A 22,682-nucleotide genomic window follows, 5' to 3' on the forward strand; every position below is an offset into this window, starting at 1 on the left:
ATGGGCCCTGTAAAAGCACCGTGAGTTTGGCTATGAAATAGAAGAACATATATTGACTGTAACTACCCCACTGCTATCAGATTTCATCATGGTAATGCTAATGCACAGTAAACAGGCAACATTTCCCTGACAAGATCATGATACCATCACAGACCTCACTCTCAAATCAGGTCGATACCAATCTACAGTTTCATGACGTAAGATTTCAGAATGGGCCTCCAAAGTACCACAGCAGATTGATGAAGGTGACACAGAGCCACTGAAGAATCCTGGCACTTCTCCTGAAGCAGTGCTGGCCAGCTTGACCTTCAAAGATCATTTTCACTGCTCAAAACCACAACAATATCCCTCAAGACAAGTCCAATAGATATTTATATTAGCTTCTTCAGGAGTACAAACTTTGACCTGGCTGCTTAATGCCAGGGTTCTCCCAGGCACACCCTAATGAGACTGTGCAGTGTCCAGTCTGCAGGAGATGTTAAACGACTCCCATCTCCTTTGCCATCAAGTGCATGGGCTGTGCTCATGGAGGGGGTGAATGGTGGCTGCAATGGAGGTAGATGCAGTCTTATGAAATTTCAGGACTGCACGTAACAGTCACTGCTGCAATTACATATGGAATGATCTTAAGACTTGCTCTCCAAGAGGAATTTGTTCTTTAAACAGGAGACCAACAGAAAACTGTGGATCCGGTCTACAGTTAACTGTGGAAAAGTCAGCGCAGAACCATGTACATCCCTCCTGCGGTCCCCAAGAAACCAGAGACACAACAGGTCCTCTTCTCCACAGGAGGCCAAGGGAGCCAGATGCTGAAGTGGCTGAGTAACTCAACGGGAGCCAAACACCTCCACCACCCAAGTCCTCTTGACAGCCCAAGCGGCTACTACTCCACATCCTGAGATGGCACCACAGGGGCCGACTGAGATCCTTCATGGAAAGGCTGATGAAAGAAGAAACTGAGCCCAAGCACACCCCATGCATGGCATTACTGAGCCTTGAACCTAAACCCAGGTACGAATGTACCTCAAGGCTCAAGGAATCTGCAAGCTGCTGTTTCCAAAACACTTCCCAGTGGGCAAACACAAGCAAAGCAACCATCTACCTTCACAGCTAGGGAGGAGACACCTTCAAATGAGAGACACTGCAAGGGAAGCCAAGCTGCCCCGCAGTGCTCCGAGAGCCTCTGGCGGGTTTATCAGTTCATTCCTTAAAAATGGGCAGTGGGTGTGATGGAAGTATGAAATCAGGTCTTCTCTGAAAGCCAAGAAATTTGATTCTGGCCAGCAGGATGGACAGCAGCAGGGGACATAGCAGAGCTGGTCCTGGCAGTGCTATACGCGATGTAGCAATGGGGAAAGGCAGCTATGGGAATGGGGAAGCCAGAAGACTGTAGAGAGGGAAAAGTGTTGAAAATGGCAGTGAGAAAGACAAGAGCTCTAAAGACAATAAAACTGAGGGGAAGAAGGAGCTAAAAGAGTTGCAGCAAGTTCACCTTTTGTGGGAACACTTGAATTTCTTTATAAGCTCCCTCCTTGGTTGAGGCAACAAAGCATGGGATGGCTCCAAGAGATTTGAAACACACCGCATCCCACTGGAAGGATGGGTCTGGCCAGCAGCAGACCATGTGAAACCAATAAATAAGGTGAAAGAAGAGACGAGGAGTAAATTTTTACAAGGGGAAAAAAAAAAAAGACAGTGAAATAATGTCTTGAGAATGGATGCCCTTTCTGTAAAACATTTTCCAGAGATGCCAGGAAAGGGGTCTGATCCATTTAGTATCTTGCACAAAGCACTAGGCACCCTGTGGATTCATCTGCAGGCTCGTTCCTTCACTGCAAGAAAATATCCTGGCAGACACAGGCTGCTGAGGCTGAACAATCCGACATCAGAAACCTTGTGGGAACCAGGCATGGACCCCCAGGTACGCACCACGCACCTCGGGAGAACAGCCCTGTCCCGCCTGACCCCTTCGCAGCGCATATGCCATGTAATTTGGATGTAAAATTTATTTCCGCGACCTGGTGCGTTACGTTAGTGCCTGTGCTTGGCATTAAACAGCTACTATATTCTGTGTCACATCCAGAAGGACGGCTGCCTTAAGTGCTACAGGAACTTTAAAATAAAACATAGCATACGTTCAGGATGACTAATACGTTCCCCGATGCTGGCTTCCACGGAACATGTTGGAAAAGTTGTTTTATTTTGTGTCTGTTGTTCAGAAAAATGTGACCATGCATCCGTCATGCCGCACTCGGGGATGCAGACGGCCGCCCCGCCTGAGCGCGGGGACGTGCGGACACGGCTCGTCATGGCCGGGGCAGCCGGGGAGCAGCCAGCACCAGGCACCCCCGCATCTCTCCCCAAAAAACCTCCATAGAGCCGCTCTGCGAGGGGCAGGGTGGTTTTCATTCACATTAATGCTGAGACTCTTTAATCACATCTAGGAAGGAGTCCCCCTGAAACAGCCGCAGCTCCACAACAACCTCGTCAAGGGGAATGGAGGCTTCTCATGGGCTTTAAGGCAATAAAACCCAATGCTCCGTTGGTCCCATGGGTCCTATCTGCTACAGGAGGGTGACGGCAACACACCGAAGCCATCGTATTTCTCAGTCTGTTGCTTTCTTGCCCTTCCCTGGCTCCTGCCCTAAATCACGTCAGGTCGTAACCGTTACAGGTTGTCACTGTTTTAGCTCTTTGCACTCCCCACTCACTGCCGACGCGTATCTAAACCTGGGCTGGGCTATAGTCCCTATGTCTGGGTGAGAGGTGAGCTCTCCTGAACAAACAAGCAGGTTTCCTTTCCCAAAGCACTCTTTTACTCTTTTGGTTAGCTAGTTTGATCATCTGCTAATGAAATATTTTGAAATAAAAGCAAACTTCAACTGGTAACAGCAGAAAACCACAACCACCGACTAATTAAAGCCTTTTTCTAACACACAAAAACCAAGACCACCCAATGGCAAGAGCAGAACTGATGAATCCTGCCTGGGATTTCTTAAATCTCTTTGGCCCCCTCTGCTACACACAGGAAGGATGATCTTCAATTGTATCCCACAAACATGCTACTTATTACCTGATTTTTTATTTTTGAAAAGATAAACGGTAGTATTAGACCAGTGCTGAATTACTGAAGAGTTACCTGGAGCCAAGAATCAAGATACACATCAAATTTGGACCTTGCATCCGTTCTGGTTTGAGCTACTTTGGGTGGGTGGGATTAAAATCACACAAATATAACCCTTCTTTTCTCCCCCACCCAAAACCCAGGCATCAGAAAAGATCTCCCCAGATCCTCCTTATAATGGTAACAGCCATTAGGAACATCATTTTCAGGAGAAGGCTCTGGAAAGATTTAGAAGATACGGAGTACACCTCATCACATCAGAGACAGCTACAAGATGTATGTGTGCTCTTCAGCCATCTTCACTCACCCACCCGCTCAGAAAAGAGAGCTAGGTGCTTGCTGACTTAAAGACAACTCAAAAAAAAAAAAAATTACTACAGTCCGGAGTAGCTACTGATCTCAAGGGCCAGGTTTTTATGGTGGTTGTAGAAAGTAAGCTGAAATCCAACTACATCTGGCCTTCTGCTCACCTCCACGTGGCACCTTCACTGACTTGCCATCATTGTTATCAGTAACTCCTACAGAACTGTGACACAAAAAGAGAAATAAAATGAGACACTTACCCTCCTTCAAAGATCTTGATCCTGACTGGCTCCCCTCTCTTGGTTACAAGAGCCTCTTCTTCTGATTTTCCTCTTTTATCCTCTTCCTTCTCAGCTCTAGTTATATCTTTTCGACCTTCATTAGAAAGGAGCGAAGGCAAATGAACCTATCTCCCCAAAAGAGCAAAACAATCAATGATTACATACAAAATCACTCTAAGATAGACACAGACCAAACAGCCTCAGAAAGAACCAGCAACCTACCGCACATGCTGCTCCTGACAGCTAAGTGCAGTAATTAGGACATCCTCTTAACAAGCAGGGCCTCTGCTTCTGGATTTTGAGCCCTGCTGGGTATGTTATATTTACTGTGACCGCTTACAAGTTTTTAAATCACCCCCTGCATACGGCAGCTCAATATTATCCAGTTCTTGCCAACTGGAAAACTGAGGCATAAAGAGAAGTCTCTTGGCTGGGGTATCTCTGAGCGTGTGGTGGAGCCATGGGTCTCCGTTCCCAAATCCACTGCTCTGTCCTTGGATAATCCTCTCTCTAATACATACGTCTACAAAGACCTAGAGAGGAGGCATTTGTAGAATTCACATATTTAACCTCAACCTTTGGGTTTCCCCCACATACCCCCACATTCACACAAATTTGGACTTTAGCCATCCAAACTTGATATAAATCACTCGACAGTCAAAGCTCTCGGGTGATTTCCTTTCACCGAAACCCTGTTGCCAAGGGTGCAGTGCAGAGAAAGCCACAAAACCAACGGGAGAAAATAATCCTCCACCTCCCCAGATGTTCCCAGGGTAAAATTTGTTTTTTCACGGTTAAACTTGTTGCCCCTTGTTTAGGCCAATGTTTAAGCCATGCACTGACATCTCATCTAGCATGTTTAATAGTATTTGTTACAGTACATGGACACAAACATTCCAGCTGCCTCTCTGGCTCTGTGCGATTCAAGGGGAACTCTACACACCCGGAATGAAATTGTGGGATGTCTCCCCCAACCCCGCCCCCAGCAAATAACAGGGGTCTCCACAGCCCTCAAAGAGGGAAGCAGATTGCCTTTCACCCAGGTTACTTTTTACACAAGTGCAAGAATATCTTTGAAGTTCAACTGAATTACCCATATCCTTGCTTTACGTATAATTTATGGGAACGGACGGAAGGCGTTTGAGAGAGTAGGGTTATTAGAGGGATTTGGGCCCGAACGTAGCCAACGAACTGGCAGAAGTCTAAAGCAGAGCTGGTCACCCTTGACTCCTTACAGTTGCTGGAAAGAGCGGCAGCTCTCAAGGGTGATTCATCTGCCCTACCTTAGACACTTATCTTAAGGGGGGATGAATCACCCAAGAGGTGCCTCTTTGTCTCCCACGGTTATAGAGGAAGCCAAAGAGTGACTGAGCTCAGAGACCTGCAAAACCTAGTGGGATATAGCCCGCCTCCAGAGCAGCGTGCTGCTGGTGCTGCCATCAGACTCAGCTGGAAGAGGGACGGACTCACTGAAGAGCAGCCGTGCAAAACTGAGGTCAAACATTTCAAATTTGCCCAGTAATTTCAGGAGCTCAGCTTAGAGCGTTCGATGCGCCCAGGACTGCTCTTTGCTCTTGGGGCCAGCTGGTGCACATTAACCTACATCCACACCATCAGAGCCACCTACCCCTTCTAGATGCCTCCTGGGAATGGTTCCTACCCTGTCCTATCTCCCTAAATGTGCCCAGGAATTGCCTGGGAGAGGGCTATCAGCCCAGGACAGAACAGTGCCAGGAACCACTTTAACAATTTTAACAGCAGAAACAGTCTCGAGCTGGTGTCTCTGGGCATGGAGATGTCTGTGCTCAGAGGAAATCAGTGGCAGGAGACACACTGACCACCTTCAAAATTTAAACCTTGGCCATGACGACTTCGCCTCCTGACATGAGCTTGTAACAACGCTAGTGACAACCTTCCCAGTTCGGTTCCTTATTTACTGAGGAATACAAAACAATTGACTTTCTAGATGTAGCATTACGTTTATTTATTGTAACTTTTGAAAGCACAAAACATAGACAGATGAAAGGCACCAGAGAGCCAAAATCATACAGTCACTACTATCCCCTTTTACAGTCTCGTTTAATTTACAAAGTGTGCAAGCCCGATACAGTGTAATTAGCCATCCCTACATGCATGCTGGAGCCTACAGTCACTTCAGAACTGATCTGCTCAGTAAATCCCACTGGTAATGTAAAAACCAAGCCAAGTACGTAGACAGTATATACAGTCCTGCTGCTTGCTGGTAGCTTGCTGCATGCGTAATTGTACAAAATATTAGAGCTGGTTTACATTTTCTGTCGTGTTGACTGACAACTTATAGTTACATAAAGAAGCAAATATTGAAGGGAAATATCTAGAGCAGAGTTAACGGAAAGTTGAACTTTCAACCTTTGATTTATGCTACTGCTACGCAGCTCCTGTTAATCGCATCTTCCTGAGCAACCAGCGACGCTACTTCCTAATCTGTGCCAGTCATAAGCATTTTAAAAACTAAACTGAGGATTTCACTCCCACTGATCATCTAATCAAAATTTATTTCTCTGCTTGGCATGAGGTCAATTTAGCTCCATTGAAATTAACATAATTTCTGCAAACCGCACTCCCTTGAGCAGCAGGTATTAATGTTAGATTTAGGCTACACCATTTTCTAGGTGAATTTGGTGGGGCAAACTCTTACTTTTGCAAATTGTACCCTAAAACCCTTAACTGTCACCACCAGTCAGCTTATAGGGTTTTGTCTAAAAGGTTTTTGAGTCTTTTGAGCAAACGCATGCAGTGAAATATGTATTTTCTTGGCTAAGGGCTGAACCATTCCTGTGTAGAGTTTAACATTTAACTTCAGGGTACGAGGGTCTCGTGTTGCTGGAACACACACTTGGTGTGCATTTTAGCACCATGTCAAAGAGCAAAGCTCAGAGGAGCACAGGCACTTCTGTTAGAGAATGAAATCAAGGATGGTACAACACCGTTCAGATAAAGTCCTTTGAAAAAGAGTGCATTTATATCAGGCATTAGTGTGGTTATTGCGCTGTGCAGGTAATTATCTGCCCCTGTGTCCCCAGAAATTCTGTCTTTTGGGTTTCTGCAGAAGAATGATGGAAATGCTGAATAGAAATAAAGATTTACTGTACCAAAGTGACTCTACTGTGTATTTTAAGACATATTTATAAGCAGCAGCTGCAGCAGCTATTATGATAAATTTAATATTCAGAGTTCATTTCATGATACAGAAATAAAATGAATAATCCATCAATATAAATTGACTTGAGATGAATATCAAACTGCAAAATCTTCAGAGCGATTCCGTTTGCTAATCTACATGAACACGATCTGGATTAAAGGGATCTGTATGGTTCAGCATTAACCAAGAGGGGAGAAGGCTGGCCTCAAAATGAGATACATAACACTAGGCAGCTACCAGAAGTGTCTTAAACGCTCCTGTGCCCATATGGCCAATGCCTCTGGTGAGCTCTGCCCCTGTGAAGCCGTTCGCCGTGCTCCCCTTAACTCTGAAAGCCAGTGATAAAATATCCTTAGATACCTGAAAAGCAGGTAGAGAGCTAAGGACATTAATTGAATGAACCAAACGACATGGGTGTTTTAACAAGACTCCACATCTAACCTACTGAGGCACTTTTATAAATGTCACTGCATGCCTTTACGCTTCTTTGGGGGCCTAAATACACTTGCAAATCTCTCCTTAATATTTTTAAATACTTTTAAGCATGCCTCTCCATGTTCATTACTGTGAGATCAGCAGATGCACAACCAGACAGAATCCCATTTCCCCAAGGTAATCCTTTTTCATTTATAACATGCAAAATGTAGGGAATTATAACAGCATTTATATATATATAAAAAAAAAAAACGTTGTAAAGCTATTTGTAATATCAAGACAAATGCAAATCAAGTCTAATCCTTTGTGCTTGAGCAGTGGCAGTTCATGGTGCGGTGGTGATTCCTACGTGCTCTTTTGATTACAAGGCAAGTAGAAACCGGAGAACAGAAATATGGCACATCGCCCTGAAGCAGGCTTGCCTTTCTTTTTTCTTTTTTCTTTTTTTTTTTTTTAATATTTTTTTATTACAGTGGGTTTGAGCTTCTTCATTCTAAAAGTCTCACTGTGAACAAGTGCTTACCAAACTGAGAGAGGGATGAATAAACTCCTATTAAACTAAGAATAGCAATTCCCCATCCCTGGTCCCCCTCTTCCCATGTATCCAAATGGATGAGGAGAAAGATATAGGATTGCATTACCTCTGTCATTTTTGGCTTCCTGGAGCTGGACGGGACAAGCCTGCCTGCCTCTGGACGTGGAGCAGTAGCCATGGTGTAGGTTTCCTTGCTCACCTTCTGCTTGGACCTCAGGAGGGACAGGGCTGCTTTAGTGGATATACCTGGAAGGTTAGGATTATACAAGCTAATACACCAGCTGGCATACACTGAAGACCGTCGATCAACTTGCTGGATATGATTTGGCTTTATGTAGTTTAAATAGCACCAACTGACATTAGTGGTTGTGTGGAGACTGGGGAACTGAAGTACCTTCTTCATATCTGTACCTTCTCGAGATTTCATTGCACTACGAGTGACCTCAGACGGAGGCGCAGGGCTTGCAGGGTTTGGTGGAGACTGCTCCACCAGTTCTTTGGAGTCTTCTTTCTTCACGGGTTGCAAAGGTGCCTTGCTGAGGCACTGCTTGCCAGCTGGCTGCTTATACTCTTCCAGTGCCTCAAAACTCGGAGAACCTGAACGGGACACAGCTTGCTGCAAAGTACTTGAGACTTCCTTTGGCTCTGACTGCTCTAAGGACAAACTAGGTGGTGTTTCAACCTCGACCCTGCCTTGGCTTTCTGCAAGAAAGTGAGATTTATCCTGCTTTTTCCCTTCCTCTATTGCACTGGGCGGCTTCACCACTTCCAACTTTTCTTCTGCTTCAGACACTTCCTCCTCTTTCACTCTCTTCTGCTGTTGTGTTTCCATTGTCAGCTCCAAACTACCAGCTGGAGAGAGCATCCTTTTGCTTCCACCAACTGTCGATGGGCCTCCTTCCAGTCCAAGGATGCTGTCTGATGGGGAGGTGAGTGGCATATAGCCTTTTCGCTCCGGTAAGGGTAAGGGCACTCTCAGATAGGGGCTCTGGAATATGCTTCTTTGATCTTCTGTGATCATCTGTGCCAGATTGAAACCCAGTCCATGAACATCAGCGCTACAGACCAGGGTACCCTTGGGTTGGTGATCATCAAATTTTGGGAGAACGATAGAAGAGGAACTGCACTGGGACTGAGTGACCAGAATCTGGGAGAGCGTTGTGTACATCGCACTCCCATAGGACGGCATATTTGTCTGTATGCGAACAGGGACAACGAGCGACACCATTGGGTCTGACCGCGTAGGAACAACGAGCTGAGATGCAGATACAGACACCGGAGGACTTGTTGTGCGGGTCAGAGGGTGCAACCTACTGTCCGAGCCATATTCTGTGCATGGGGAAAGACTGGAGGTTCCTGCTGCCGGGAATAAACTGGATTTGATTGGCGGTAAATGTCCACCAGCTTCACCTGGCAACTGGAGAGCAAACTGAGACTGAAGAGGCAGGAAAAAGGCTGAAGGGATTGGTGAGGAGCCAGGGTAATGCACCGGCAGGAATGAAGGATGCTGCCTGAACGGCACCTCGGCAGGGTGAGACATCAGCGGAGGAGCAATATGGAGGGGGCCTGGGTGGATAAGCGTTTGCGGGAGAGGCAGTGGTGGGGTCTGAAATATGGAAGGAGGAATCTGAGGCATGGTGAACTGAGCAGAGAGGATGTCAGACATGGTGTGGGCGGTGAAGAGCTCTGCAGACTGCCCTGGCTGCGGCAGGAGGTGCTGGGAGGGAAAGATAGAAACTTGTGGGGACATGAACTGCTTTTCGTGCAGCGTTAGCTGCGGTACGGGATGGTGAAAGACTTGCAGAGCTTCTGTGTACGGCTGGGTGTACGCCGGCTGAGGGCTGTCTTTTGGCTGACTCTTTTCACTTGGGTAAGTACCATGAGAGGGCAGAGGGGATGAAGATGTTGGCTGATGGGGCAAACTTGTCGAAGGAGATTTACTTGAAGAAGGAATTGGATCTTCTGTCTCTGGCCGGCCTGTGGGGGCCGAGTCTGGCTCGTGCTCTGGGTGTCTAGTGAGGGATGCTTGCCTAACTAGAAAGCATTTCCTTCTCTCCTGTGGAGCCGAGGAGGCTGAGGGGCCGGGGGTCGAGGAAGGAGTAGACGACAAGCTCCCGTAGTCAAATGATTTACTGCGGGTCTCTGACATCTGGGAGGGATGGGACACGTTTGGTGTCTGCTCAGAAGCAGATCTCCGCATTTCCCTGGAATGGTGATGGTGGCTTGGTACCATCAACATGTGTGAGCCAACACCAGGAGGCTTTGGGTGGGATTCAGAGGGCTGGCTGGTCGACTCCGACTTGCTGTGATCTTCTCGATCAAACGACACGGAGTGGCTGGAGCCGTGGGATATGCTGCTTTCCTGACTTGGGCTTCGGGTGAGAGACACTGATTCAAAACTGGACTCTCCGGAGGACTGAGCCATTTCTGCCAGCCGCAGCCTCTTCTTTTTGGGTGGGAGTTTCTCCGCAGGGAGCTGAGAAAGGGTCTGGCTCCTCTGCGGCCACTGAAATTCCTCTGTTTTCTCTGGCTCTTTCGGAGGAGGCTCTGGCTCCATTTCTGGTCTGTCAGGCTCTTCCGTGACCAGAATCTCTGGGACCTGGATGTTGGGCTGGCGTACCAGCTTGGGCTGCAGGGAATGAGGCGGTCGGCTGTGCTGGGGGGTGGGCTGAGATGGGTACTGTGACAAGGGTTTCTCTTCTCCTTCCAAGCTGCTCGCCTGCTCAACAGAGTCAGACTTCTCAAAGGAGCTCGTATGCTGGATGACGGAAATCTCCTTTGAGGTTGTCCTTTTCTCTTTGCCCTCCGTGCTCGGAGCCGGTTTGGTATTCCTGGAATGAAAGCTGGCACTGACATCAGAAGGTGAGGATTTACCCGGATCTGCTGGTGACTTAATGGATTCACGGGTTAGGTTTAAAGCGACGTCAGATGATGCCGGGTTTGCAAACTGAGTCCCTGGCCCAGTACTGGAGGACGGAGTGTCAGACAACTCAAAAGCTGGAGGCTCCTCGTCGTCACCGAGACTCTTTTCCTTTCGTCTTTTTCGGAGCGGGGTGAGCTCCAAACTGCTCCCTAGCTTGTAATGCATCACCTGGGGCCACGTGTCAGGATCCACAACGCTTTTCTCAGGCTCTGAAGAGGTATGGGAAGTGGAAGAACGAGGCTTTGAAAGCTGCAGTTCCGAACAGTAGTATTTCTTATGGGCTTCATAATTGTCCCTTTTCTTATACCGAGCGCCACATATGTTACACTCGTACATGAACCCTTTAACTTTTGGACCTTTCCGTGACTTTTTGGTAAGATCGCTTTCCTTGGTTTCAGGCTCCTCGGGAGGTTTGGAAACAGTTTCTTTGTTCGCAGAGCTAACCTCCTCCGAGACGTATTCTGTTCCCAAAGGTAGCTCAATAGCTGGTTGTCGTTTTAGCATTCGAGGGTGGGAAGAAAATGCTTGACTGCGGCTTAAGACTTCAGGCTCCATGATGTGATCATCAAATGAATAGCTACCTCTAAAGGTATGTGGGGAGCTTATAGTGCATGCAGCAGAAGGCATTGAGTGGCTTCTTAGGAGAGGCACTGTCTCTGTGGCACTGTGGGATTGCTGAAGTGACAACAATGATTGTTCGGGCTTAATTTTTTCACCGTGGGATGTCAACACTTTCGATGCATCCAACTGGCTACTGGAACCAGACTTGATATCAAACTGAAACGGTTCTCTATATACACTGGACTTTGGAGATTCAATGCTGCTACGTCTAGATAAAGAGCTTCTTCTAGGCTTAACGCTATCTATTTCACTGGTATCTACAACAGCTTCATTAATTGTAATTAACTTAGTGATGTGTTCAATAACCTGTGTTCTAGGCACAGATAACGGTACCATACTAGGTTTCTCTTCAGTAGACAGGTGTGGAAACCCCTGGGTTATGTTTGTAGCTAACGCTGCAGTCCTTTGCCCAATCCTACCGCATTTCCCAAAAATAATTTCTGCGTAAGACTTCGCATTAGTATTTGGTGGGCTGATCTGCTGCTCTGCACTTTCTGACCTGGAGAAGTAGCCTGACTCGGTACTCCCTTTGCTCCCAGGGCTCAGGAAAGCTTGTTCATCTATGACCTTTTTCCGTTCGCTTAAGCGGAGTGCAAGCTTCTGCTTTATGGTGTGGGTATCTTCAGATTTATGGCTCAGAGCATGGTCTGACGATGGCTCCACAAACTGGGTGCTGTCCTCAAGAGACTGAGACATACTGGAATGAGACAATGAACACCGGTCGTGGCTGGAACCTTGGCTCCCTCCACTCAGCAAACTGCTGGACAACAGGGTGTGCTTCTGCCTAGGTGAGAGCTCTACCGAATGGCCCGACATCGCACCCGTTTCCTCCTCCGAATCTGTGCTTTCTCCTTCTGTTGGCTCTTCGAAGTCCTCCCCACCGATCCTTTCCATTTCCAAACTCGATGGATACATCTCCGCTCCGATCCCTGAGGCCAGCCCAGCTTTTATTCGATGAGCATGAGATTTCCTATGTTTATACAAATTGCTCTTAGTCTTAAAAGAAAAGCCACATGGAATGCAAGGGTACGGCCTCTCACCCGTGTGTGACCTGATATGTTTTTGGAGCACACTTGGCTTCGCACAAGGCCTGCTGCAGTACTGGCAAATATATTTGCCTGGCTTCTGAGGTTTCTTTTCCTTCTTGTGCACTTCTTCAGCTTGTTTTAAGGAAACCTGCGAAGGGCGAGGGATATAGACCTTTTGAACGGACGGCATGTCCTCTCCAGGAATGATCGGTGAATGGGAAGGTAAGAGCTGGCTGTGGTGAGAGTGAAGCCCGGGTGATGAAAAGGAGCCAGAGGGACCTGGTCTTACTGGATCAACTAGCTGCCACGTGGGACCTTCAAGGACATGCTCCGGTTTCCCAGGAGACATAAATGCTGGTGACAGTGCGTGCTGCTGAAGCTGCGAAACGTGGGGAGGATGTTCAAAAGAGGAAGGCTTAGGTTGCTTCTGATGTCCAGTCTTCTCCTGAGACTCCTCTCTTGGAATCGGCAAAGAACCAGAAAAGTGCTGCTGCGATATGATATCTCGGAGAGGGGTTCCTTGTGAAGAAGCAGAGCTGCCCTGGTATGTAGCTGAAGATGAAATACTGGCTTGGAAAGCCTCTCCTTTGGGAAGCCTCTTTCTTGGACTTTCCTCAGCCTTTTTTGTGCTCTTCTGGCTTTGTTCAGGATCCATGACCTTAAAAGGGTCTTTGAATGCTATTTCGGGAAGGTTTTGGCAGGCTTCATTTACGAATAATAAAGGTCTCTTCTGTAGATTCCCTGTTTTGCCTGCATTTGCTACGAAGCTGAAGCCACCAGGAGATGGTTGTTGATTTAAGATTTTACTAAAGTGTCACTAGTTGCTATTTGATTCAAAAAAAAATGTTTCAAGGTCAATAAAGTTCACATTGGTAACACATGACAAACTACTTCAAAGAGAGAAAACTTTCCAAAACTTTTAGTCCAAATATTTTCCTTGTGAACTTGGTTAAGGCTTTAAACCTTGCCATTTTATTTCAGTTGACAGTGGCAAGCCTTCAAAGTCAAGATGCAACCCACAATGTGTCTCTTGTTTGTTATGCAAACCTTTGAAAACTTGAGACTTTAGTGCTCATCTCATAATGATCTTTTTTTCCTGTGCGAGGAAAATAACACTGAACGGTGTATGTCTCCCTGTGTCTTCCTTCTGTTCCACTTTTGAGTTCAAAAGCCTTGGAAAAGTATTTCCCACATTTCTGTAATTACATCCAAAAGAAAACAAACAGAAAAAAATTACTTCAGTATTTGTATTTAAGTAATTAAACACTGTTACTTTTATAGAGGATGGCAGTAAACATTTTGCACAAAAGAAAGTCAGAATAACTGACTGAATGTCTACCATTCATGAGACATTACTTTTAATGGTAATCTAAACATAAATTGTACAATGTCAAACCTCAGGGACTCATGCTCAGCTTAATGCACACATAACCTGGCTCTGTAGCAATAAGCAAAGACAGCAACAAAACACAGAGTCTTGAAAACCGTATTATAATGGTTTCAAACTTGAATTCCTTCTAATCTCCTGCAAACATTTATGGGTTGACAGTTTTTATAATTATATTTCCCTTCCAAATAGACTACACAGTAAAGCTGATGAAATACAAAGCACTGCCTAAAGTAGCACATACACTCACTGACAAACAAAAAGCAAATCTTTTCTGCATGAAATCCGCTCTTAAGCTGGCAATAACCTTCGGTGTCATTTCCAGCAATAGCAGGTAAAGAGAAAGCACACACACTCTTTTACTGAAATGTTGGCTCTTTAATTTCATGCCTTTTGCTACCAAACAACAGTGCAAATCCAACTTCTACAGCATGCCCATATTTCATACAGGCAGGATGTCGAAATTGGCCGTCTATAGAGGGGCACCCTTCGTACAATGAATTTGAATGGGAGGCTCTATTAAACCTACCACTCTCGTCAGCAAATACAGCTATTCATGAGACACTCCAGGGGGAAATACTCTGATTCCACTGAAATGGAAATGGGGGAAATACTCTGATTCCACAGCATCGCCAAGAGATGGAATACGGCGTAGGAAATGGGTGGGGTACTCCTAAGGAAAATAAGGATGGTGCTTTTTAAGTGAAGCAAATTGATACGTGTAATTTGCAATGAGGAAAGAAATCTCTTCCTTCCTTACGAAGCTATTATCTGCCTCAGGGTGCAGTGCCTTGCTATGACAGAATCGCCTTGGTGTCATTATGGGAAATTGCTCAAAGCTCTGCTGCTTGGATCCTGCCCCACGCAGGGGGAGGGTGCAGGGATGGGGCTGAAGCCTACAGCCAGCAGAACGGAGGAGCTACAGGGGAGTGAGATTTTAGCTGCACAACGGCCCAACTGCATCGTGAGAAGCCACAGTGAAGAGCCAGCAGAAGAGGTTGACTGCGTTCAATGTGAAGTCCTCCAAGGATTACCCACTCCTTATTCATCGCTACAACCCTGTGGACGCTCCACATTCAATGAGAAAAGAGAGAAGTGAATGTAAGGTTTAACTTAGCAGAGTCCAAAGATATGATAACGTCCTAGGATACATGATGACCAACTAGATTTTAGAGGAGTGGTTAAAAACGGGCTATTAATTGGACAGGATCGATTTCACCTGAAATTAGATGGGGAAAAGTCAGGGTTCAAGTCTTTAGACACACCTCTCCATACCATCACTGAGAGAGGCAGGGGTCAATGAGGGACCCAATGGGGGCGATGCATCCCACACTAAGGTCTCAGTTCGGTGAGACTGATTGCCCTGAGATGTCATCTCTTCTTGACTGGATTAGTGGCTTGCTTGGCCAGTTGTGACAACCACATCTTACACATACAGAAAATCAGTCCTATTCTTAAAGTTCACCTTCTTTTTCCCCAAATATAGGTTCTGCTCCCCTCCAGCATGAGCTTCACATCTTCCCAGCATCTGCACATTACCTGTACTTGCCCCAACTTGCTAAGAAAGTTGCCTCATGTTTACGGGCTCATTTCTATGAGGAGTAATTAATTACATTTTGAACCCCATTTTTAGAGAGTGCTGGCTCCTTATTGCTGACTAACACTGACCGTGGTCTGGGCTAGACTCAGAGCACTGCACTTACCGCACAGGACTTACTCAAGATCAAAGACAGTTGTGGAGCTGATTTATCATGTTGATTTTTGCCCAAGATGCTGTTCTTTGCCCCACTCATGACACACAGCACATTAACTTGTTAGCAGTGGATTTAAGCAGAGACTTTTTCAGGAAGCACAACGGGAATGCTACCTCCCACAAGCTCAAGCACTCACATTTAAGAACTGCCAACTCAAGAATGCCTGAAAATACTTTAATACTGTGTTTTCTCCTATAGCCTCCATATCCAGTCCTAAGTGTATAATAATTAGGGTTGTGAGGAAGTTTCCTGAGATGATTTAATATCATCCCAAATGTTCAGACCATCCTCGGTCTCCTCTGATGAACACATGGGCCCCAGCTGACTTTGTCAGGAACTCTGCACAAAAGTTAACATTTAAAGAATTGGTCAACAAACACACACACCTGCTGCCTACAGCGGCGAGCACAGCAATTCTGGAGCAAGTCAGGCTACTTTCTCCAAATTTTTTCCATTACTGGAAATGACCCCTGGAATGGCAATGGCAAAAGATAATTCTCCTAGCCGGATGCAGTTACTGATACCTCTCCAAAGAAAATTCAACAGTGCAAAATAAAGTGGCAGAAAAAACAAAGTCCACGCAGCTAAAACTCATAGGAGGGCTTCTCCCCCATGAACTCAGAGCCATGGTAGAGGAAGGGAAGGAGACGTGCCAAAGATCTGGTTGCAGATGCTGAACACCACTTTGCCCAGCTCAGGAGCAGAAGGAGCAGCGAAGGAGCACCTCGCCGCGTCGAACCAGATAAGAGACCTTGTTCTTGCTTTGGCCTGACGCACCTCCCGGCTGGCTGAGCCGCGGGGCTGGTGTGGGTCAGCCCTCCACAGAGCTCCTCTGCACACAGCCACCTTCCTACGGGCTCCTTCTGGAAACGCAATGGGACTTATGGGGGTGGGAAAACCTACTCTCGGGTTTGGGTTTTTTTCCTTCCCCATTTTCCTTCCAGTTCCCATTCTCTTCACCTCAGTCAAAATCTATCTTCAGACTTCACCCTTTGAATATTCATCACACTTTCCCGGTTCTCCCATTTTTCTCAGAAAAGGCACATCTTTTGCTTTTACTTTCTTCTCCATCTCCTGATGACCTGCGTAGTTTCTTCCCTCTGTCACGTGTTATGCCTCCACTATTTTTGCTTATCACTTTCATTCAGCGCGTATTCTGCACTGCGCTCCCCACAGAGCAGCACAAGAGCAGCTAATGCGCAGCAAGGCAGTGCATGGCATTGGCACAACGTCAGCGAATTTTTAAGAAAAAAGTCACATGGATCTTACGGCACATGGTTTCCAGCTGCTAACATTGCATGTCTGTGGCCAAATCCAAAGTACAGGCACTAAAACTGGGGATTCCAGCTATTATTTCTATTCAAACGTAATTTCTTAGGGTTTTACTTGAAATGCAATGGAGCGAACATGAACAGAAATGCCGGGTTCGTTCTTGATGACAGAAACAAAGACTGCCACCCTGATGAAAGAAATCAACAAAATTCCTTCTGATTTCAGTGGGACCAGAATTTTACCCTAAAGCCTGAGATAAAATGCTTAGAAATGTCCTTTTAGAAAGTCACAATTGTTGGTATTTTGAATTACCTTACCATGGCTGAAATGAATTCCTGCAGGGAGGCCCAGGAACACAGTCTCTCCCAATCCTAAACCTCACCTAAGTCCTCCTAAAGGGTCTGAGGAAGAGCTAACCAGTGTCGAGCCTTAGGTAGGTCCCTCTGTGCCTGGGATGATCACCCCATATATGCAGCCAAGCCACCAAACAAGCTCTTTACCATGAGATTTGGGATTGAGACCCCCCCATAAGGGATGAGAAATGCTGCACCTGACGCCCGAGCTCCAGGTGGGAACGTCACCAGACAGACATTGGAAGGCATCAGAGCTTTCTCTACATTGGTTGGCCTCCAGAATTCATTCCTTTCAAGTGACATGTGGAAAACTGCAGGGCTTGGCTTTCTGTCACTTCCCTTTTGTTTCCAGGACACTGAAACATCTCATTACAGTGGTTCCTTAAAACCCTGTTGGTGGCAAAACTGCTGTTTGCAATACTCAAGCAGATGGAAGGATTTTCTCGGCTGTTTGGTCCTGTCCCAGCCAGATCGAGATCCAGTGTGATCTGTGGGAAGCTATTACAACTCTGCCTTTTCTAAACTGTTCCAACCAAAACAGCATTTTCTCCTATACACCAAATCTTAGCCTGTTTTTAAGGACGCCAGGCTTATGCGAGAATGGTGTGCTACTGGAAAATCCGCCTGTTTATTCCTCATGATAACTTTTAAGCCATTTGCCCAATTTTAAACAAATTTAACCAATGACTAATGTATTTGACTGAAGTTAAATTTATTTTAAAATCTTACAAATTTTGTGAAAGTGAGTGAACCAGACAAAGCACAAGTCCCTATTTCTACTCCACTGAGGGAAAGGTACAGCTCCCTTCTTACCGGCAGCCACTAAAATGTCCTGTCTGCGGAAAAAAAAGTTTCATTCAACATTTACCTCTTTTTAACCTATGAGTCAGTCTGGAGAGACATATCTGTGGGAAACCAGATCCCTTTTTTTTCAGGAACTCAAGACGTTCTGCAGTTCTCACAAAAAACCTGCAAGTCCATGCTTTATAAAGGCAGATAAGGTGATGGGCGGTAAGGCCTTCTGCTACCCGGAGGTCACAGTCTTTGCAACTAGATCCCAACTGTAGCTTTGAACGAAAGGGCAGATGCCACCTTAGATATTCGGAGTGATTTATGACTGAGAGGGATTTACAATGGCAACAGCGGGCAGCAATAGCAGATCTCCTGTCCTTCCCTCTTCTAACTAGACTCAGTAACATAAAACGCTGCTGCAGCACTGGGGGGACTCGCCAGGCAAAAGTTTCTCAACTACATTGAAGAAAAAGCAAAGTAAAGCAGATAGATAAACAGAAAAGCAGGTCCTGGTCCCAGGCTAAGCCCACTGCGAAGGGCTGTGCACACCTCCAGGATAAGTCAGTTGGGGGAAAAAGCAGCGATTACTTACAGTGGACTTGGTAGTCTGTAATTTTGACGGTGTCTCTCTTTTGTTTGCTCACGATTCAGTTCAGTCTGTAAAAGAAACACCACGTTGGAATCATAATGCGCATGTATGAAAATGCCACCTCAGCAGTGAGCACACAGGACTTACATCAGGTGCCCTGATGGAGAGGATTGCTTGGTAACCGAAACAGTACACAAACTCAGTCCCAACAGCTGGAGAAGCCCTCGGTGACTGCGTTCACCTCCTTCAGCATGGTTACCCCGATGGTGACGTGCACGCTCGTAGAACATGCATTGCCACGGGGTATTCCTGCTCCTGGCCAAGGCTGCGACCAGCCAGGGCAGATGCAGTGCAGGTGAGGTAAAAGCTCCCCACCCTGGTGCGGACTCCAGGCCTGCTACGATATTGAGCATTCAGGTCACGCAGGTGCTGCAGCCCTTCCTCCAAAGCTTGCATTTAGTCCCAAGTTTTGCACTTAGACCAACTTTAGTTTTAAGTAAAGCATTTAGCTCCTCCATACTTACCTTCCACCATGCTCCAAACAATGCATTGATCTACACCTGGGTTGGGCTTCGATGAAGGAAAGCAACAGCCCAAGTGAAGACGTATTTTGAAAAATGACCCTGAGTACGGACCGTGCTCCGAGTGTACTTTACATGCGAAGGAAAAGACATTTCCTTCACAGACACAAGCATTGCAATTCCACAGGGCAACGTACTGTTCCTCCAACTCAATGTCCCCATCACCAAATCCTGTGTTCAGCGGCGGCTGTGCAACCCACTCTGCAGCAGAGGGGTTTGAACCTGCCACCAGAGCTCAGCTCACAGAATAACTCCATCAGCACCAAACACCTCCCTCTTCCTTTTCTATGTGGTCACAGCGTTTCCGAACCACTGAGGTGGTTCACACTGAGGGTGGCAGCATGTATCGCTTACTAAACCACCTCCAGAAACACTGGTTAGTATTTGGAGACCCAGTTTAAGGTCTCTCAGTCTTCATGAAAAATTTATGAAAGCTTCAAAGCTCTTCATGTTCAGAGACAGCATCTCCTTCCACAACTGGCTGCTGCAGGACAGTCTCTGCCTGTAGGAATCATGTACTCAAATATTAACGAAGTTTTGAGCATCACTCTTGCCACCTTCTTCAACCTGCCCTCAAGCCCAGCATGCTGCCACCTTGCCTTTTTATCATATTGTGTCCAACTCTGGACTGCACCTTCCCCATCCCTCTGACCTCCTGCTGCCATAGACCTGACCACCCTATTTAGATCTGCACCTCCCCATCCTCTTCCTCCCCCTGCAAACGCAGTGCCGCAAGCCCTGGTGCCACCTCCTTGTGCCAACACCAGCTGTGTGAAGATGGGGCTGCAGTGTGAAGTCACCTCACCAGCCTCCTTCCACAGCCAGCAGAACCCCTGAGCACATGCTAGGACATCCAGATGGACACGTGCACCTCTGCACACAGACACCAATTCTGTCCAGGCAGATCAGGATGTACAAACACCTAAGCAAGAATGAGTTTGGAAACTAAACACTTAGCCAAGCAGCCTCCTCTCACCTGAGGAGAATGCTCAACCACAGCCATGAGATAAAGGTCATTTTTTTCACCACTCAGCTTTTCATTCCAGTTTTGCTATCCAGACTCTCAGCTGTAAGGTCAGGAAGAATAAGGCAGTGGATGGATGGCACTGCGGTGCCTGAACGCAGCCCTGTCTCCTCCCAAATCCCCAGCTCAAAGTTGAAACAAGTTTGGTGAAGTGTCATAAACTCCATTCTAACACTGCAGCCACCATGAACCCTGCCAAAAGGAACCCTCGTTTGGCTGGGAGAGGGCTGAAATTCCACCTCCCTCGGGGCCATGCCTCCTAAAATCCAACCAAGTCTCAGACACAACTCAGACCACTTAAATATTGTTGGTATCTGAAATGGTACCTCCACCTCCAACTGGTACCTCCATGCTGTGTTATGAACACAGCATTCCTGAGAGGAGAGGTGCTCCCTCCACCACCATGAAGCATTCAGCCACATGGTGATAAAATGCAAGACTTGACTCTCCTGCCTGTGAGGGAGGTGGATCCCATGTCCTACGTCCCAACTTACTGCCCCAGCCCCATCACCAGCGTAGCGTATTTCATCTTTCCAGACAGGGCTGGCCCACCCTGCAGCCAGGAGCACAGCGGTCACGAGTCAAAGAGAGGAGAAGCAAATGGGACCTTCAACCTGCAGCAGCATGTGACAGTTGAGAGAGAAGCACGCACCGGGTCCTGCTGCCACCTTCAGCCCAGCGCTGCAGGAAGAGACATACAGCAGCAGTTAATGCTGATGGGTTCTGCAAAAGCTCCTAATGTCCCCATGCCCATTTGTAGGCCACACAGCATCATAATATCCACAATGCCCATGTGGACAGCTGGTTCTCAGGCCACCCCCTGATGTAGTGGGTAAGAAATTCCCCAAACCGCTGCCAGTAATAACTTCATGCCAATTCTGAGACCGTTTCTAGACTGAAGTGGGTACGGAGCTGTGGGGCTCTTTAATCCCCCTCCCCTCTTTCCCAAAGGGCCATGAACAAGCAGAGCTCCTCCTCCCTCTCCAACTTCTGCTTTTGCTGGAGAAAGGAGGACTCTGCTCTAACAGGAGTTGAAGTTCTTCCAAGCGGGCACGTGGGGCCAACATAGGGCAAGCGCAGCCCCATGCATGGGGGCAAAGGGACCTCCTTGATGGCCCCCAGCTCACCTTCCCCCCATGCTGCTTCCCTAAGTGGGTACAGCTGATCGAAAAAGTAGTGACAGAAGGAAAAAGTGCACCCTCCATTGCTCAGAGCAACACTTGGGATTGGCAAAAGAACGCTCCCTCGGTGCTCCTCCAGCTCGATGATCACAGAATGGTTTGGGTTGGAAGGGACCTTGAAGATCATCCAGTCCCATCCCCCTGCCCTGGGCAGGGACACCTCCCACCAGCCCAGGTTGCTCCAAGCCCCGTCCAACCTGGCCTTGAACACCTCCAGGGATGGGGCAGCCACAGCTTCTCTGAGCAATTTGTTCCAGTGTCTCACCACCCTCACAGGAAAGAATTTCTTCCTGATATCTAATCTAAATCTCCCCCCTTCCAGTTTGAAGCCATTACAAAATGAGTGTATCCATAGGAAGTGTGAAGATCGCTCGGGCAGTTCATCTCCCCCTCCCCTCTGAACCTGCTTCCAGCTGCTGTCCCACACCGTACTTGCCCCACGCCGTACTTGCCCCATGCATGCCCTGCTCCACTGCAGAGCGGGTCAGGAGGCATCAGGGCAGGCGAGGCACGGAGGGGAGGGGACGGAACGAGAGCCACGGGAGGAAAAGGGCTGTTAGTGAGGACGGAGTGTGGGATTACAGAGGAGCGGGAACGGCTGTCCTGGGCTGCCCCCAGCGCAGCGCAGGCAGGGCAGCGGAGGCTGGACGGGATCCCCGGGGAAGCCTCTCGCTCCACACCTCTGGACATCACCACTGCCTGACCCACTCGTCATTCACATCCTGCCCGGCTGGATCGCACCCCATCCAGGGCCAGACGCACAGAGCAAGTTTTATTCTTTCTCAGGAGCAGCCGATTGTTAGAAAATAAATATTTTTTTTAAAAAAGGATTTTTTTTCCTTCCCTTTTTTTTTTTTTTCTTTTTTGGAAGCAGAAGCTTTTTGTTTTAAAGCTACAAACTCGGGAATCCATCAACACGATTCACACGTTTGACCCTTACACTAATTTTACACGTGCAACATCTGCTGAGGTGCTATAGACTTGCCGAGGGGAGAAGACAATCCAGTGCTAAACTCAAGTGATTTGGGTTCAATTTCCACTTTGGTTACACATTTCCTGTGTGAAACTGGGCAAGTCATAGCATCTACGGCCCGCGTTAGTCCCCGTTTCTAAAACGGGGATACTTCCTTATTTCACAGATGTGTTGTGAGTCACCCATTCATGTCCATGAGGCCCTCGGATACTCCAGGAAGGGAGAGACCCAGAGATAAACAGGGATCCATATAACTAGGAACAGACAGGAAGACATCCAGGAGACTTTCTCTGCTCATTAAAAAGTCTAGGATTGAATGCAGTGCTTATTAAATCTGACTTATAC

The 22,682-nt window shown here is 47.1% G+C and overlaps 1 protein-coding gene across 1 annotated transcript in view; it reads right to left on the bottom strand.

Moving 5' to 3' along the window:
* HIVEP3 (human immunodeficiency virus type I enhancer binding protein 3) overlaps nt 1-13,086 on the bottom strand; it is a 67,517-nt gene extending 54,431 nt beyond the window's left edge. Inside the window, exons 1-2 of the mRNA XM_009893000.1 lie at nt 7,966-13,086; nt 3,688-3,833 (exon numbers count right to left, since the gene is read on the bottom strand). Of these exons, the coding sequence (XP_009891302.1) occupies nt 3,688-3,833; nt 7,966-13,086 (5,267 nt within the window). The remainder of the gene's footprint in view (nt 1-3,687; nt 3,834-7,965) is intronic.
* Nucleotides 13,087-22,682: the final 9,596 nt, after the last annotated feature.

The sequence above is a fragment of the Charadrius vociferus genome, unplaced genomic scaffold, assembly GCF_000708025.1.
Source record: "Charadrius vociferus isolate BGI_N301 unplaced genomic scaffold, ASM70802v2 scaffold459, whole genome shotgun sequence".
NCBI classification, from domain to species: Eukaryota; Metazoa; Chordata; class Aves; order Charadriiformes; family Charadriidae; genus Charadrius; species Charadrius vociferus.